The sequence below is a fragment of the Bufo bufo genome, chromosome 7 (assembly GCF_905171765.1).
Source record: "Bufo bufo chromosome 7, aBufBuf1.1, whole genome shotgun sequence".
In the NCBI taxonomy this organism is placed as follows: Eukaryota; Metazoa; Chordata; class Amphibia; order Anura; family Bufonidae; genus Bufo; species Bufo bufo.
Genome location: NC_053395.1, coordinates 112,851,767 through 112,871,663, shown reverse-complemented (window position 1 = coordinate 112,871,663; position 19,897 = coordinate 112,851,767). Strand labels below are relative to the sequence as shown.

Sequence of the window (19,897 nt, the reverse complement as noted above, 5' to 3'; positions counted from 1 at the left end):
TCACTTGTGCATTGCGTGAAAATCGCAGCATGTTCTATATTCTGTGTTTTTCAAGCAAGGCAGGCCCCATAAAAGTGAATGGGGCTGCGTGAAAATCGCATTGCATCCGTAAGCAAGTGCGGATGCAATGCGATTTTCACAGATGGTTGCTAAGGAGATTATGAGATGAGCCCCAGGATCCCATTAAAGTCCATTTACTTTATTATGTTCCATTATAACATGGTTATAATGGAAAATAATAGCATTCTTTATTACAGAATGCTAAGTAAAATGTCCTTTAAGGGTTAAAAAATAATGAAAAAATTACTTACCTCATCCACTTCATCGCACAGCCGTTATAGTCTTCTTTCTTCTTCTTGCAGGACCTGCAAAAGGACCTGCGCTGATGTCATCTGACTTCATTCAGCAGGACCTGCGCTGACGCGCGGCGCTCACCACGTGATGAGCGTGGTGAAGTCAGATGACATCAGCGCAGGTCCTTTGCAGGTCCTGCAAGAAGAAGAAAGACGATAACGGCTGTGGGATCAAGTGGATGAGGTAAGTAGTTTTTTTTATTATTTTTTAACCCTTAAAGGACATTTTACTTGGCATTCTGTATTAAAGAATGCTATTATTTTCCATTATGACCATGTTATAATGGAAAATATTAAAAACTAGAGAACACCGAACCCAAACCCAAAATTCAGTGAAGAAGTCCAGGTTCGGGTCTGGGTACCACATTCAGTTTTTTATAACACGCGTGCACAACACATTAAAACGCTTTGTACGCACGCTGAAAAAACTCAACAACGCAACGAAATCGCAGACAAAACTGACTGAAATTGGATGCGCACTCGTGCTGGTTTCCCGCAAGGCACCCGCAACGCATCCGTACCTCTTCCGCGATGCAGTGTGAAAGGGGCCTAATACTATTGAGTATAGTATAGTGAGTATATATTCACGGGACATTTTTGGGAATGTTTCTTAATTTTAAAAAGCATTACTAATCTGACAGAAAAAATATGGCTTAGGAGACCTTAGAGTGACTTGCACAAATTTTCAGGCCAATTGAAGCACTTTCGATTCAGGCCAAATTTTTGCATTACCAAATGGAATCTTCATACCAACGGACCCCAAAAAAAATTCACAGAATTTTATTTTCTTCGCATGTAGTATATCTAGATACTTCAGTATCCCTATTTACCAGAACATGGTTTTTACATCTCAAGTTACAGAATTTTCCCACATGAATCTGCAGTCAGTGGAGTCCACCTGTGGTAAATTCAGTTGATTGGATATGATCTGGAAAGACACACTCCTGTCTAATAGCTGACAATGCATGATAAAGCAAAATCCAGTCAGGAGGAAGTAACAGCCTGTAAAGCCCAGAGACATAATCTTGTGGAGAGACAGATCTGGAGATGGGTTAAAATATATATATATATATATATATATATATATATATATATATATATATATATATATATATATATTTATATATATATATATTTATATTTATATTTATATTTATTCGGTGGAAAAGTAGTCGCTGGTTAATCTTTAAAACATCCTCTGTGCAGATGGGAATAACTTCTAGAAGCTTACCTATCATGGCAGTATTCATCCAATCTGGACTTTATGGCAGAGCAGGCACAAATAAGCTTCTTCTGTGAGAAACAAGATTTTCTGGTCTGATGAAACCAAGATTGAACTTTTTTACCTTAATTCTAAGCGTGAAGTTTGTGGGAAACCAGGCAGTGACCAATACCAACCCTAGACTGAAGCATGGTGGTGGCCGCATCATACTGTGAGAGTGTTTGTCAGCGGCTGGGACAGGGAGATTGGTCTGAGCTGAGGGAAAGCTGAATTGTTTTTTCTGGACCTCAGACTGGGCTAAAGGTTTACCTTAAAACAAGACGATGACCCTAAGCACACATCCAAGACAACACTGCAGTGGCTTAGGGACAACTCTGTGAATGTTGCCGAGTGTCCCAGCCAGAGCCCTGATTTGAGCCCAATTGAACATCTCTGGAGAGACCTGAAAATGACTGTCCAATAATGGTCCACATCCAACCTGAAAGAGCTTGAGGGAATCTGCAGAGAGTAGCAGAACAAAAAATAAATAAATCCAGATGTGCAAACCATGTGGCATCATTCTCACGAAGACTGGAGACCGTAATCGCTGCAAAGGGTGCGTCAACAAAGTACTGAGTAAAGAGTATGGAGTGAAGAATGATGGGGAAAATTTTGAACTTCTTTTTATTTTATCACAAGTCTGTAGCATAAAATGTGCAAAAAGTTAAAGGGTCTGAAGACTTTCTGAATACACTAAATGCAGCTTTTTCTATAATTCCAGGTTTTTGTTGCTCCGTTTTGAAGAAATTGATTGCATAATAAATTAAAGTTTACCATATTATGGATGTTGTCCAAGTGCTCCTGGGTTTCCACATCTAATAGAGCAGGCATCCTCAAACTGCGGCCCTCCAGCTGTTGCAAAACTACAACCCAGGATGCCCGAACAGCCTACGGGTATCAACCTACAGCAGGCATTGTGGGAGTTGTAGTTTTACAACAGCTGGCGGGCCACGGTTTGAGGATGCTTGTAATAGAGTATAATTTCTCTTTGACAAGACAGACCGATACAGCAATTTATCTCCTTTGGTCATTTCCTCCACCAAAGAAGTAATTGTCATGAATTGTTGATAAAAACTTACACTTATAGCACAACTAGAGGACTCAATGTTCCAATTAATTTTGGAATAGTTAAATCCCATACAATAAAGTCACCATTATTTTTAACTGGCTTACCTATTTGTTGCAGTATTTTATCCTTGGCCTGTTTGGCAGTTAGGTTGTTTATAACAAACTCCAATTGATAGTTTACCACTGTTACCCATTCCATGGATATTCATCCATAAAGAGTCCAAACTCAGTGTCTTCCCCATTACTGTCATTTAGTTGGATTTTACAAACTTTTGCTTCTTTTCTGAAACCGTATACCCCCCCCCCCCCTATTTGTTACCCAGCCATTGCTTTTGTCCAGCCAGGTTATGCCCACTACTCACAATCTAGGTCATTAAAATTTCCAGTTCATCCGTTTTATTTTTCAGACTCCTTGCATTCGCCAGCAGACCTTTGATATCACCAACAGCTCTGCTTTTTTGGGTGTATAACTGTATACTTATTTCTAGTCACCTCCCTATATTTTGCAGTAACCACAGCCCCTACTAAATCCCCACTGTCCCCCCCCCCCCACTATATACCACTCTTTCTATTCTATCCCCAATTTGGTATAACCACTCTCCCTCTCCCCAGATCCTAGTTTAAAAGCTTAATCGAGCAATCTAACGACTCTTTCCCCACCACAGCAACACCCTACCCTGGACTGATCCCACTAATAAAAGGAAAGACTACACCCTGGAGTGTTTTTGTCTGCAGTGCCATTTCAGCCCATTAAAGAGGACTTTTCACCAAAATATGAAATACAATCTGACAGCACCATATTGTAGAGCAGGAGAAGCTGAGAAGATTGATAGATAGTTTTGTGGGAAAATATTCAGTAAAACCTATAATTTATACATTTACATCTCTGCTTTTTTCTACCTTTTGTGAGCAGCATCAGTACAGGAGGGACGTGTTATCAGTGACTGACTGTGCATAAGAGATAGCTGTCAGTCACTGGTAACTCCTCCCTGTAAAAGTTTTACTGACTTTTCTCAAAACAAAAATATATAAATCTGCTCAGCTCCTCCCGCTCTATAACATTGTGGTTTCAGATTGCATTGCATTTTTGGTGACAGGTTCTCTTTAACTATTGTTTAGTAGAGTGTATTTGAAGAAGTGATGGCAGATAAAAACAAAGCACAATTGTATCCTTCCTGCCTTCACTAAAAACACTGCAAAGAACATGATTGTCTTCCTTGGAGTTGGGGAAGGACCAAACAAAGTTTTCCCTAGTGCCAGTCCTAGAAGGGCCACCTGTACCACAACATCAGATTGGGAACAGTTTTAGACTATAAAATACATGCTTGCAGTCACTTTGCATTAGGTGTAAGTTTGGCTAGCAAAGTTTGAAACAAATAGAACATATCCCAAACAAGAGAATAATAATGGAAAGCTAAAATTATGTTCTGTGTGTCCATCTATGAAACAGCAGCAACTAAGTTACGTGACATTGTTAACACATCAATTCATCAGAGAGCTATTTCACAATATGTTATACACAAATATCTACTTTATATACTTCATTTATCCCTTATTTTTTATTGTTAATATTTATTTAGTTATGTATACGATATGATGTATATGATACACACATGATATATAATTATATATTATATAGCAGGATAATGAATATTTCTGTAGAAATGCATTTTTCATGTTCAGATGTAGCAGTTCTAAACTTGAGTGGGATATCATATCTCACAATACACATAAAATTGTTAAAGGGGTTGTTCCGCTTCAGCAAGTGGCATTTAACATGTAGACAAAGTTAATAGAAGCAATTTACTAGTATATTCTGAGTGCTGATTTGATACATTTTTCCATTGTATTATACTTTTCTCGTATCCAGGGCTTATGACCACTCTGCAATCCAGCAGTGCTGGCTGTGCTTACACACCATAGAAAAAGGTGCAGGACTCTCTGGTGGCTGGGTCCGCGGGAGTGTGCATAGGACAGAACTTTTTTCTATTGTTTGCAAACACAACCACCACTGCTGGATTAGAATGAAAATTGTATAATGCAATGCAAAATTGAATCTAGCCAGCAAATGTATAATAACAATACATTAGTAAGTGGCTTGTATTAACTTTCTCTACTTGATAAATGCCATTTGCTGAACTGAGACAACCCTTTTAAGAGCTATTGAAAAAGTGAGTCACATTTTCTTTACTTGTTAAGAATCAAGATGAGTCACTACATCTGTATTATAAATACTTTTCAAATGTGTACACTATAGTATAGAATGTTAATTATTGTTTTTTGCCATCAGAATCCATTCATAGAGGTCAAAGTTATGGACACTCCAAAAAGATCCCGTAGAGATTTTGGCCTAGACTGTGATGAGCATTCTACAGAGTCCCGGTGTTGTCGATATCCACTGACTGTAGATTTTGAAGCCTTTGGATGGGACTGGATTATTGCACCAAAAAGATATAAAGCCAATTACTGCTCCGGGGAATGTGGAGTTGTATTTTTGCAAAAATATCCTCATACACATCTGGTTCAACAAGCAAATCCTAGGGGTTCAGCAGGCCCCTGCTGTACGCCAACTAAAATGTCTTCGATCAACATGTTGTATTTCAATGAAAATGAACAAATTATCTATGGGAAAATCCCTGCAATGGTGGTAGATAGATGTGGTTGTTCCTAAGTATTGTATTCATTCTCCAATAATAAGATACATGTTTTGATTTACTTCAAAGTTAAGGAACTGTGGCAATTTGTAACGTCAGGAACAGTGGAGGATGTAAACTTTAAATGATGGGAGGGGTGGTCAAAGAAAGCGTTTATGCTTAGTGCAATTTTCCAGACTTTACCCCTGACAGAATCACACTATTTTAAATCCATTAGCCAAAACATTCCCTAAAGTATATATGTAAGTATCATGGTATAAATTGCCCACATATTAACACATACAGTTCTCAAGTGATAGAATCATATGGTAGTGCCAGCCATATTAACGAACTTACAATAGAACCATCCATAATACTTGTATTAGTGGCAGTCCCATATCATAAATGTGATAATAGTGTCTATATAACAGTTTCAGACACATCCACATCCTTGTAACAGCTATAGTTCCCATACAGTTAATCCACATCATTGTCCAATGCAAAACAGAAGGTCACATGTGGAGAGCATTGGCTGGTTGTTGCTCCCTTTTGATTTCCTCTGCCAGATATCAGAGATTAGCATTAGAAAAATAACACTGGAGGAATGAAATGATAAAATTTAATTATGGATACTAAAAGGGTTTTTGAGAATGTTAAATGACCGTGCATAACTTTGTATCTTAAAGAAGTATTGTAAGTAATATATTTTAGATCATGGTCTGACCAAAGTGCCTATCAATCAATAAAACATTCATAGTCTGCTGTGCTTTCCTCTACAGCCAATAAAACCTCGATTTAGATCAAGATAATACTCTTTTTTCTTCTTCTAACAGTCACATTCCGCAGTGTCTGCTCTTCCTGCTGTATAACACGCTGCCTACAGATTTGGCTACTTTTTATTGTGATAGGTTTGTTTTAAATAATAATAAAAAAAATTCTCTACAATTTATCACTGCTTTGGAACCTCTAGGTATAGTCATGCAAAAGATAAGTAAGCATGTCCCTTGCTGGAATTACGCTCTGTGTGAGAAAGGGATAGAACGTTCTGGACCTACAAAAGCGCGAAGCATTATCATGATTGACTTTTCTTCTACAGAATCATACTGACAGCTTTATGTCAATATAATTCTGTAGAAGAAAGGTCACGCAGAAGCACACAGCATTATCAATCATGATAATGCCATGCGATTCTCTCTCTCACAATGAGCGCGATTCCCGCAAGGGACATGCTCGTGTGAAAGAGCCCTTATAGGAGATAAAAGTAAGGCCTAGTCCACACTTCAGGTGATTTTTAAACCAAAACAATGAATGAAGCCTCCATTGATAAGGTAGAATTAAAAAATCTGCGCTCGCTCTGTGTTTTGGACCCATAACTTGTTTTGGCTGGAAATCACTGATCAAACACTGAAGTGTAAACTAGGCCTAGTAATGGTGCCAATATATTTTCAATAGTTGTCAGCTAAACACTTTTTTGGCCTATAGCCAACTCCCTCATATATAGTGGTTCTTGTTTAAGAACCTTTCGGAATTCTCTTTAGTTCTGCAAGATTTTGACCTAAAAAACTACATCAAGTCCTAAAAGTAGATAAAGGTAGCCAAATCGAACAAATGAGTAAAAAAGTTACAGTTGGCCATTTATTGAGGAAAATTTTCTAATATCACATGTGAGTAGCAAAAATATGTGAACCTTTGCTTTCAGGATCTTGTTTGAGCCCCTTGTGTAGTTCATGAGTCCTGCACACCAGTTTGAAAGAATTTTCTTTTGCTCATTTCTCTATACAAAGCCTCTTCAACTCTGTTGTTATGTTGGTGGTGGGTTTCCTGCACTACACTGGGCGGCTTTTCTCTTCTTCTCCCGACGCAGTGAAATCCCGCGCATGCCCAGTACTATCTTCTACTGGAGCTGGAGGGTTGGACTTCAATGACCAGATGTTGTATCCGTATTTAGTTTCCCGCAGAACCAGACGCTGGTATAGGAAGGGGTCTGTATATTTAATTCAATTGGCTCTGTACAATAGTAAGGCTGGGAGAACACGATTAGGGATGAGCGAACCCGAACTGTATAGTTCGGGTTCGTACCGAATTTTGGGGTGTCCGTGACACGGACCCGAACATTTTCGTAAAAGTCTGGGTTCGGGTTCGGTGCTTTCTTGGTGCTTTTTGAAAGGCTGCAAAGCAGCCAATCAACAAGCGTCATACTACTTGGCCCAAGAGGCCATCACAGCCATGCCTACTATTGGCATGGCTGTGATTGGCCAGTGCACCATGTGACCCAGCCTCTATTTAAGATGGAGTCACGTAGCACCGCACGTCACTCTGCTATGATCAGTATAGGGAGAGGTTGCAGCTGCGACGTTAGGGCGAGATTAGGCAGATTAACTCCTCCAAAAGACTTCATTCTGTGATCGATCTGCAGCTGTGGATCATTGAAGTGCTATTATTGACTTGCTCACTTTTTTGAGGCTGTCCAGAGCGTTTTTAGATCACTTTTCTTCTGGGGTGATCGGCGGACATTTGTGACTTGTGGTGCGCCAGCACGAGCTATCACCAAGTGTATTTAACCATCGATAGTGTGGTTATTTTGTGCTATATCCTACATCAGCTGCAGGCTGAGCCTGTGTCACCGAAGTGCATTTAACCATCAACAGTCTGGTTATTTTTTGGCCATATACTACATCAGCTGCAGGCTGAGCCTGTGTCACCCAAGTGCATTTAACCATCAACAGTCTGATTATTTTTTGGCCATATACTACATCAGCTGCAGGCTGAGCCTGTGTCACCCAAGTGTATTTAACCATCGATAGTGTGGTTATTTTGTGCTATATCCTACATCAGCTGCAGGCTGAGCCTGTGTCACCCAGGTGCATTTAACCATCAACAGTCTGATTATTTTTTGGCCATATACTACATCTGGTGCAGGCTGAGCCTGTGTCACCCAAGTGCATTTAACCATCAACAGTGTGGTTATTTTTTGGCCATATATTACATCAGGGGCAAGTTGAGCCTGTCACCCAGCGCCTAAAAAATAGACCTGACATTTCTATTCAACCAAATCTGTACTGTTTTAGCTGGTCAAGTTATTTGTATTGACCGTAAAAGCACACTTTTTTCCTGGGTTAAAAAAGCATTCCCAAATTTGCCATTCTCAAAATAACTAGTTTCTGGTATTTGAGGCCTACTTGAAATCTATCCCAAAAAGAAAATCTTACATTGAAGGTATTGATAGTGTCATTCAGAAAAACCTAAGACACACGCTAGCGTGCTGATAGAAGTGTGATTCTGTGATTAAACCTATACCTGTCACACAGCGCAAAAAAAAAAAAAACAGGTCTCACATCTCTATTCAACCAAATCTGCACTGTTTTAGCTGGTCAAGTTATTTGTAGTGACCGTAAAAGCACACTTTTTTTTCTGGGTTGAAAAAGCATTCCCAAATTTGCCATTCTCAAAATTGTGGTGAACGGGAACAATGAGGAAAACATCTAATAAGGGACGCGGACGCGGACATGGTCGTGGTGGTGTTAGTGGACCCTCTGGTGCTGGGAGAGGACGTGGCCGTTCTGCCACAGCCACACGTCCTAGTGAACCAACTACCTCAGGTCCCAGTAGCCAGTAGAATTTACAGCGATATTTGGTGGGGCCCAATGCCGTTCTAAGGATGGTAAGGCCTGAGCAGGTACAGGCATTAGTCAATTGGGTGGCCGACAGGGGATCCAGCACGTTCACATCTCCCACCCAGTCTTCTGCAGAAAGCGCACAGATGGCGCATGAAAACCAAGCACATCGGTCTGTCACATCACCCCCATGCATATCAGGGAAACTGTCTGAGCCTCAAGTTATGCAGCAGTCTCTTATGCTGTTTGAAGACTCTGCTGCCAGGGTTTCCCAAGGGCATCCACCTAGCCCTTCCCCAGGGGTGGAAGAGATAGAATGCACTAACGCACAACCACTTATTTTTCCTGATGATGAGGACATGGGAATACCACCTCAGCACGTCTCTGATGATGACGAAACACAGGTGCCAACTGCTGCGTCTTTCTGCAGTGTGCAGACTGAACAGGAGGTCAGGGATCAAGACTGGGTGGAAGACGATGCAGGGGACGATGAGGTCCTAGACCCCACATGGAATGAAGGTCGTGCCACTGACTTTCACAGTTCAGAGGAAGAGGCAGTGGTGAGACCGAGCCAACAGCGTAGCAAAAGAGGGAGCAGTGGGCAAAATCAGAACACCCGCCGCCAAGAGACTCCGCCTGCTACTGACCGCCGCCATCTGGGACCGAGCACCCCAAAGGCAGCTTCAAGGAGTTCCCTGGCATGGCACTTCTTCAAACAATGTGCTGACGATAAGACCCGAGTGGTTTGCACGCTGTGCCATCAGAGCCTGAAGCGAGGCATTAACGTTCTGAACCTTAGCACAACCTGCATGCAAAGCATGAACTGCAGTGGAGTAAACACCTTAAAAACAAGAAAGTCACTCAGGCTCCCCCTGCTACCTCTTCTGCTGCTGCTGCTGCTGCCGCCGCCTCGGCCTCTTCCTCCGCCTCTGGAGGAACGTTGGCACCTGCCGCCCAGCAAAAATGGGATGTACCACCAACACCACCACCTGCGTCACCAAGCATCTCAACCATGTCACACGGCAGCGTTCAGCTCTCCATCTCACAAACATTTGAGAGAAAGCGTAAATTCCCACCTAGCCACCCTCGATCCCTGGCCCTGAATGCCAGCATTTCTAAACTACTGAATGCTGTCATTTAGGCTGGTGGACACACACAGCTTCAAACAGCTCATGTCACTTGCTGTCCCACAGTATGTTGTTCCCAGCCGCCACTACTTCTCCAAGAGAGCTGTGCCTTCCCTGCACAAACAAGTGTCCGATAAAATCAAGTGTGCACTGCGCAACGCCATCTGTGGCAAGGTCCACCTAACCACAGATACGTGGACCAGTAAGCACGGCCAGGGACGCTATATCTCCCTAACTGCACACTGGGTAAATGTAGTGGCGGCTGGGCCCCAGGCGGAGAGCTGTTTGGCGCACGTCCTTCCGCCGCCAAGGATCGCAGGGCAACATTCTTTGCCTCCTGTCTCCTCCTCCTCAGCTTCCTCCTCCTCTTCTTCCACCTGCTCATCCAGTCAGCCACACACCTTCACCACCAACTTCAGCACAGCACGGGGTAAACGTCAGCAGGCCATTCTGAAACTCATATGTTTGGGGGACAGGCCCCACACCGCACAGGAGTTGTGGCGGGGTATAGAACAACAGACCGACGAGTGGTTGCTGCCGGTGAGCCTCAAGCCCGGCCTGGTGGTGTGCGATAATGGGCGAAATCTCGTTGCAGCTCTGGGACTAGCCGGTTTGACGCACATCCCTAGCCTGGCGCATGTGCAGAATTTGGTGGTGCAGAAGTTCATTCGCAACTACCCCGACATGTCAGAGCTGCTGCATAAAGTGCGGGCCGTCTGTTCGCGCTTCCGGCGTTCACACCCTGCCGCTGCTCGCCTGTCTGCGCTACAGCGTAACTTCGGCCTTCCCGCTCACCGCCTCATATGAGACGTGCCCACCAGGTGGAACTCCACCTTGCATATGCTGGACAGACTGTGCGAGCAGCAGCAGGCCATAGTGGAGTTTTAGCTGCAGCACGCACGGGTCAGTCGCACTGTGGATCAGACCCACTTCACCACCAATGACTGGGCCTCCATGCGAGACCTGTGTGCCCTGTTGCGCTGTTTCGAGTACTCCACCAACATGGCCAGTGGCGATGACGCCGTTATCAGCGTTACAATACCACTTCTATGTCTCCTTGAGAAAACACTTAGGGCGATGATGGAAGAGGAGGTGGCCCAGGAGGAAGAGGGGTCATTTTTAGCACTTTCAGGCCAGTCTCTTCGAAGTGACTCAGAGGGAGGTTTTTTGCAACACCAGAGGCCAGGTACAAATGTGGCCAGACAGGGCCCACTACTGGAGGACGAGGATGAGGAGGAGGTGGAGGAGGATGAGGATGAGGATGAAGCATGTTCACAGCGGGGTGGCACCCAAAGCAGCTCGGGCCCATCACTGGTGCGTGGCTGGGGGGAAACACAGGACGATGACGATACGCCTCCCACAGAGGACAGCTTGTCCTTACCTCTGGGCAGCCTGGCACACATGAGAGACTACATGCTGCAGTGCCTGCGCAACGAAAGCAGAGTTGCCCACATTTTAACGTGTGCAGACTACTGGGTTGCCACCCTGCTGGATCCCCGGTACAAAGACAATGTGCCCACCTTACTTCCTACACTGGAGCGTGATAGGAAGATGCGCGAGTACAAGCGCACGTTGGTAGACGCGCTACTGAGAGCATTCCCAAATGTCACAGGGGAACCAGTGGAAGCCCAAGGCGAAGGCAGAGGAGGAGCAAGAGGTCGCCAACGCAGCTGTGTCACGCCCAGCTCCTCTGAGGGCAGGGTTAGCATGGCAGAGATGTGGAAAAGTTTTGTCAACACGCCACAGCTAAGTGCACCACCACCTGATACGGAACGTGTTAGCAGGAGGCAACATTTCACTAACATGGTGGAACAGTACCTGTGCACACCCCTCCACGTACTGACTGATGGTTCGGCCCCATTCAACTTCTGGGTCTCCAAATTGTCCACGTGGCCAGAGCTAGCCTTTTATGCCTTGGAGGTGCTGGCCTGCCCGGCGGCCAGCGTTTTGTCTGAACGTGTATTCAGCACGGCAGGGGGCGTCATTACAGACAAACGCAGCCGCCTGTCTACAGCCAATGTGGACAAGCTGACGTTCATAAAAATGAACCAGGCATGGATCCCACAGGACCTGTCCATCCCTTGTGCAGATTAGATATTAACTACCTCCCCTTAACAATATATTATTCTACTCCCGGGCACTTCCTCATTCAATACTATTTTTAATTTCATTTTACCATTATATTGCTGGGCAACCCAAAGTTGAATGAACCTCTCCTCTGTCTGGGTGCCGGGGCCTAAATGTGTGACAGTGGCCTGTTCCAGTGGTGGGTGACGTGAAGCCTGATTCTCTGCTATGACATGAAGACAGATTCTGCGCTGACATAAGGCCAGATTCTCTGTTACGGGACCTCTCTCCTCTGCCTGGGTGCCTGGGCCTAAATGTGTGACAGTGGCCTGTTCCAGTGGTGGGTGATGTGAAGCCTGATTCTCTGCTATGACATGAAGACTGATTCTGCGCTGACATGAAGCCAGATTCTCTGCTATGGCATGAAGAGACTGATTCTCTGCTGACATGAAGCCAGATTCTTTGCTATGGCATGAAGAGACTGATTCTCTGCTGACATGAAGCCAGATTCTCTGCTATGGGACCTCTGTCCAATTGATATTGGTTCATTTTTATTTTTTTAATTTTAATTTTAATTCATTTCCCTATCCACATTTGTTTGCAGGGGATATACCTACATGTTGCTGCCTTTTGCAGCCCTCTAGCTCTTTCCTGGGCTGTTTTACAGCCTTTTTAGTGCCCAAAAGTTCGGGTCCCCATTGACTTCAATGGGGTTCGGATCCCGAACATTTCCGGGAAGTTCGGCCGAACTTCTCGAACCCGAACATCCAGGTGTTCGCTCAACTCTAAACACGATCCTTCCTCAAATTCCAGGAAGAGATCATCGAGAACCTCCTGTATCCAGAAGGTTCCGTGGCCCCATCCACCAGTGTAGTTAGCCGTCTACACGAGCGACATTTCCCCAATGTCGTTGCTGGTACCTCAACCCAACCGTCACCCCGAAAAAGATGTGGTGTCTGTAGCAGGAGTGGAATAAGGTGTGACACCCGCTATTTCTGTCCTGACCACCCTGCCCTATGCTTAGGAGAGTGTTTCCGGAAGTACCACACACAGGTACACCTAGCATAGGGATCACATCTCACCAGGACAGGCACACAGGGCTATTAGGGCCCATTCACTCACAGCTGCTGCAAACGTCTCCTTTCACATGGGACAAAAAGCATAACGTGCTTCGCCACATCTTTGGGCGATTTGCGCTTTGCACATTGACCCATGGGGAAGGAGAGGTTTGTTCTATGAAGGTAAAAAAAAAAAAAAAAAAAAAAAACACCAGTAAGCAAAAAGGTTAATGTTCAGTTCAAAAAGTTAAAGTTTATATGTTCTCTTCCAAAGTTAATAAAATTATTGTGTTGCAGCCTGGTTTTTTCTTTTTTTTTTTTTCCTTCCAGGTGGACCAACCGATCGACTAGCTGCAGCACTGATGTGCATTCTGGCAGAAGCATTCTGTCAGATTACACGCAAGTCGGTGTATGCGGCGCTGCAAGACGAGATTTCTCCTCTGCAGTAAAAGATACGTTTGCCGAGGCATATGAGCTGAGGTTGTGGCGGTGTTCCTATGCTTTGGCAAACACTTTGTATATAAAAAAAAATAAAAAATCCCGGCAATGATTTATTCATCCACATCGATTGATGTAAATGGAGAAATCTGGTTTGCCAGGGCATACGAGCTAAGTGGGTATGGATGTTGGGCGGAGCTCCTATGTCCTGGCAGACGCCTTTCCCGTCCTTTTTTTTTGGCAGAGATTTTTTCATCCACATTGATCGATGCGAATGAAGAAATCTGTGCCGTTCATTTTTTTCTTTCAGCCCAGAGGCTGAACGGAAAAAAAAAAAATCTCATTACCCGTATGCTCAATATAAGGAGAATAGCAGAAACTCCTAATGCTGGCCATACATGTAATGATTGCGGAGACCCTCAAATGCCAGGGCAGTACAAACACCCCACAAATAACACCATTTTGGAAAGAAGACACCCCAAGGTATTCGCTGAGGGGCATATTGAGTCCATGAAAGATTGAAATTTTTGTCCCAAGTTAGCGGAAAGGGAGACTTTGTGAGGAAAAAAATCAATTTCCGCTAACTTGTGCCCAAAAATTTTTTTTAATATGAACTCGCCATGCCCCTCATTGAATACCTTGGGGTGTCTTCTTTCCAAAATGGGGTCACATGTGGTGTATTTATACTGCCCTGGCATTTTAGGGGCCCCAAAGCGTGAGAAGAAGTCTGGTATCCAAATGTCTAAAAATGCCCTCCTAAAAGGAATTTGGGCACCTTTGCACACCTAGGCTGCAAAAAAGTGTCACACATGGTATCTCCGTATTCAGGAGAAGTTGGGGAATGTGTTTTGGGGTGTCATTTTACATATACCCATGCTGGGTGAGATAAATATCTTGGTCAAATGCCAACTTTGTATAAAAAAAATGGGAAAAGTTGTCTTTTGCCAAGATATTTCTCTCACCCAGCATGGGTATATGTAAAATGACACCCCAAAACACATTCCCCAACTTCTCCTGAATACAGAGATACCACATGTGTGACACTTTTTTGCAGCCTAGGTGGGCAAAGGGGCCAGCATTCCAAAGAGCACCTTTCGGATTTCACAGGTCATTTACCTACTTACCACACATTAGGGCCCCTGGAAAATGCCAGGGCAGTATAACTACCCCACAAGTGACCCCATTTTGGAAAGAAGACACCCCAAGGTATTCCGTGAGGGGCATGGCGAGTTCCTAGAATTTTTTATTTTTTGTCACAAGTTAGTGGAAAATGATGATTTTTTTATTTATTTTTTTCATACAAAGTCTCATATTCCACTAACTTGTGACAAAAAATAAAAACTTCCATGAACTCACTATGCCCATCAGCGAATACCTTGGGGTCTCTTCTTTCCAAAATGGGGTCACTTGTGGGGTAGTTAGACTGCCCTGGCATTCTAGGGGCCCAAATGTGTGGTAAGGAGTTTGAAATCAAATTCTGTAAAAAATGACCAGTGAAATCCGAAAGGTGCTCTTTGGAATATGGGCCCCTTTGCCCACCTAGGCTGCAAAAAAGTGTCACACATCTGGTATCTCCGTATTCAGGAGAAGTTGGGCAATGTGTTTTGGGGTGTCATTTTACATATACCCATGCTGGGTGAGAGAAATATCTTGGCAAAAGACAACTTTTCCCATTTTTTTATACAAAGTTGGCATTTGACCAAGATATTTATCTCACCCAGCATGGGTATATGTAAAATGACAACCCAAAACACATTCCCCAACTTCTCCTGAATACAGAGATACCACATGACACTTTTTTGCAGCCTAGGTGGGCAAAGGGGCCCACATTCCAAAAAGCACCTTTCGGATTTCACCGGCCATTTATTACAGAATTTGATTTCAAACTCCTTACCACACATTTGGGCCCCTAGAATGCCAGGGAAGTATAACTACCCCACAAGTGACCCCATTTTGGAAAGAAGAGACCCCAAGGTATTCGCTGATGGGCATAGTGAGTTCATAGAACTTTTTATTTTTTGTCACAAGTTAGTGGAATATGAGACTTTGTAAGAAAAAAAAAAATTCATCATTTTCCGCTAACTTGTGACAAAAAATAAAAAGTTCTATGAACTCACTATGCCCATCAGCGAATTTCCGAAATGGGGTCATTTGTGGGGTGTTTGTACTGTCTGGGCATTGTAGAACCTCAGGAAACATGACAGGTGCTCAGAAAGTCAGAGCTGCTTCAAAAAGCGGAAATTCACATCTTTGTACCATAGTTTGTAAACGCTATAACTTTTACCCAAACCATTTTTTTTTTACCCAAACATTATTTTTTTATCAAAGACATGTAGAAAAATAAATTTAGTGCAAAATTTATATATGGATCTCTTTTTTTTTGCAAAATTTTACAACTGAAAGTGAAATGTCATTTTTTTGCAAAAAAAATCGTTAAATTTCGATTAATAACAAAAAAAGTAAAAATGTCAGCAGCAATGAAATACCACCAAATGAAAGCTCTATTAGTGAGAAGAAAAGGAGGTAAAATTCATTTGGGTGGTAAGTTGCATGACCGAGCAATAAACGGTGAAAGTAGTGTAGGTCAGAAGTGTAAAAAGTGGCCTGGTCTTTCAGGGTGTTTAAGCTATGGGGGCTGAGGTGGTTAAACTCATAACCCCACCCAGTGCACTTGATGGGAGGCGGATCTAGCATGGCTCCAAAACAAAACACTAAACTCGTGCTGCTATTCTGGCCGACCTCCGCCCACAGTCAGGACGGGGCATGACAGTACCCCCCCTCCCCCTTCTACGGGTGACCTCCAGACACCCCGGACCAACCTTATCCGGATGGGACCTAATAAAAGCCCTCACCAGTCGGCTGGCGTTGACATCTAGTGCCGGAACCCACATCCTCTCCTCAGGGCCGTATCCCTTCCAGTGCACCAGGTACTGAAGAGAACCCCGAAGAATTCTAGAGTCGAGAATCCTGGATATCTCGAACTCCAAGTTTCCCTTGACCAGAAGAGGAGGAGGAGGCAATGGCGATGGTTCCACTGGTTTCACATATTTTTTTAGTAACGACCTGTGGAACACATCATGGACCCTCCAAGTCTGTGGAAGATCCAGCCGAAACGCTACAGGATTGATCACCGCAGAAATTTTATACGGACCAATAAATCTTGGACCCAGTTTCCAAAATGGCACTCTCAACTGGATATTCCTAGTGGACAACCACACCAGATCACCCACACACAGGTCCGGACCAGTCACGTCTCTTGTCAGCCATTCGTTTATACCTCTCACCCATCTTCTCCAAATTCCCTTGAATCCTCCGCCAGATGGAGGATAAGGCAGAAGAGAATCTCTCCTCTGGCATCCCAGAGGAACCAGTCCCAGAAAAGGTACCAAACTGAGGATGGAAACCGTATGCGCCAAAAAATGGCGACTTACCCATGGATTCCTGCCTACGGTTATTCAAACGCAAATTCTGCTAAGGACAAGAATGAGGACCAGTCCTCCTGATTCTCAGCCATAAAACACCTCAAGTAGGTCTCCAGGTTTTGATTAGTACGCTCCGTCTGACCATTAGACTGCGGATGAAAAGCCGAAGAGAAAGAAAGTTGAATGCCAAGCCGAGAGCAGAACGTCCTCCAAAACCTGGAGACAAACTGCATGCCCCCATCACAGACCACATCTGAAGGAATACCATGCAATTTCACAATATTATCCACAAAAATCTGCGCCAGAGTCTTAGCGTTAGGCAGACTAGTTAGTGATATAAAGTGAGCCATTTTACTGAAACTGTCAACCACCACCAAAATCACTGTTTTCGCAGAGGAACTCGGCAGATCCGTAATGAAATCCATAGACAAATGCGTCCAAGGACGAGACGGAATAGACAATGGAAGAATATGAGCAACCTTTGACCGAGCGCAGGTTTCACAGGCTGTCACGTAATTCTCAATGCTCCTATGTAACCCTGGCCACCAGAACCTCCGGGACACCAGATCACAGGTGGACTTACCACCAGGATGTCCAGCAAGGACAGTATCGTGATGTTCCTTGAACACCTTGTATCGCAGGCCCTCAGGAACAACCAACCTCCCTGGGGGACAAGAACCAGGAGCCCCCTCCTGGGCTCCCAACACCTCCATCTCCAATTCAGGGTATAGAGCGGAGACCACCACACCATCCGCTAAAATCGGCGCAGGATCCTCTGAATCACCTCCCCCCGGAAAGCTGCGAGACAAGGCATCTGCCTTGACGTTCTTGACCCCTGGGCGAAAGGTAACCACAAAATTGAACCTGGTAAAAAACAGTGACCATCTGGCTTGCCTAGGGTTCAGACGCTTGGCAGATTGCAGGTATGCCAAATTCTTATGGTCTGTATATACCGTAACGGGGTGAACTGCCCCCTCCAACCAGTGGCGCCATTCCTCAAAGGCCAACTTGATAGCCAACAACTCTCTATCTCCAACATCATAATTCCTCTCGGCGACCGAGAGCTTCTTGGAGAAAAAGGCACACGGGACCCACTTGCCCGGGGATGAACCCTGTGACAGTACCGCTCCAACCCCCACCTCTGATGCATCAACCTCCACTACAAATGGCTGACACATCCGGCTGCACCAGAATGGGAGCGGACGCAAAACGCTCCTTAATAGCCGAAAAGGCCTGCAATGCCTCATCCGACCAGACAGACATCGGCGCCCTTCTTGGTCATATCAGTGAGAGGTTTTACTATGGTAGAATAGTTTGAAATAAATTTTCTATAATAATTCGTAAACCCCAAGAACCGCATCAAGGCTTTCTGATTCTCTGGTCGGTTCCATTCCAGAACCGCCCGGACCTTCTCGGGGTCCATACGAAAACCAGAATCAGAAAGCAGGTATCCCAAGAACGGAAGCTCTTGCACCGCAAACAAACATTTCTCCAATTTAGCATATAATTTATTCTCCTGAAGGATCGTCAAAACCTGTCTCACCTGATCCTGATGGGTCTTCAGATCAGGAGAATAAATTAAAATGTCATCCAGGTAAACTACTACGAACCTCCCCACCAAATGATGAAAAAGGTCATTGACGAATCGCTGAAATACTGCTGGTGCATTCGTCAACCCAAAAGGCATAACCAGGTTCTCAAAATGACCCTCGTGCGTATTGAAGGCAGTTTTCCACTCACCCCCCTCCTTGATTCTGATCAGATTGTAGGCCCCTCTCAAATCCAACTTGGAGAACACCTTGGCTCCAACAATCTGATCAAAAAGGTCAGAGATCAAAGGCAGGGGATATGGATCCCGGACTGTAATACGGTTCAATTCCCGGAAATCCAAAACAGTCTCAGTGATCCATCCTTTTTCTTCACAAAGAACAACCCCACTGCCACTGGAGACTTAGATGGTCTAATATGCCCTTTTGCCAAACTCTCTGCGATATACTTTCGCATGACCTCTCTTTCGGGTTGAGAAAGGTTATAAAGCCGAGACTTTGGCAACTTAGCCCCTGGGACGAGATTGACTGGACAATCAGTCATGATGAGGGGGCAATTCATGAGCCCCACCCTCCGAAAAGAGATCAGCAAAATCTGAGAGATACGGAGGTAAAGCCGAAGTGGACATACCAGAGATAGAAGTGCCAAAACAATTATCCGAACAAAACTCACTCCAACCGATGATTTGTCTCGCTTGCCAGTCTATAATTGGGTTATGTTTAGTCAACCATGGCAACCCCAAAACTATAGGAGCTGGCAAAGCCTTCAAGACAAAACAAGAAATAATTTCCACATGTGACTCACCCACCCTTAAGTGAATACCATGAACAATGTGAGTAAGGCTTCTTTGAGAAAGAGGGGAAGAATCAATTGCAAAAACACGAATCTCGTTCTCTAAAGTGCAAGTACTTAGTCCTAAATCTTAAAGGAAAAGAAAGTCAATTAGGTTTACACCATTCATGCTACCAAGTGTCAGGGAAGTTTTTTTTTTTTCTTTTTCTCTACCACCTGTGGTTTAACATAAGGACAAGCAAAAACAAAATGACCACCCTTTCCACAATAGTAACAGTTTTCCTAAAGTCTCTACTATCCAAATGGAAAGAAATCTGACCCAATTGCATGGGTTCCTCCGCTACCCCCGCGTTACCTGTAACATCACCCGGGGAGGCAGTAGAGACGAAACCACTCACAGAAGGGATACCTCGTGCAGGAGAAGCCCTATACCTCTCTCTGATACGTCTGTCTAGCCGTACTGCTAACGACATGGCGTTCTCCAAAGAGTCTGGGTATTCATGAAAAGCAAGACTG

The 19,897-nt window shown here is 44.2% G+C and overlaps 1 protein-coding gene across 1 annotated transcript in view; it reads left to right on the top strand.

Moving 5' to 3' along the window:
- Window positions 1-6,008, top strand: part of MSTN (myostatin) — a 103,734-nt gene extending 97,726 nt beyond the window's left edge. Inside the window, exon 3 of the mRNA XM_040439838.1 lies at window positions 4,973-6,008. Coding sequence (XP_040295772.1) covers window positions 4,973-5,353 — 381 coding nt within the window. The 3' untranslated portion in view covers window positions 5,354-6,008. The remainder of the gene's footprint in view (window positions 1-4,972) is intronic.
- Window positions 6,009-19,897: the final 13,889 nt, after the last annotated feature.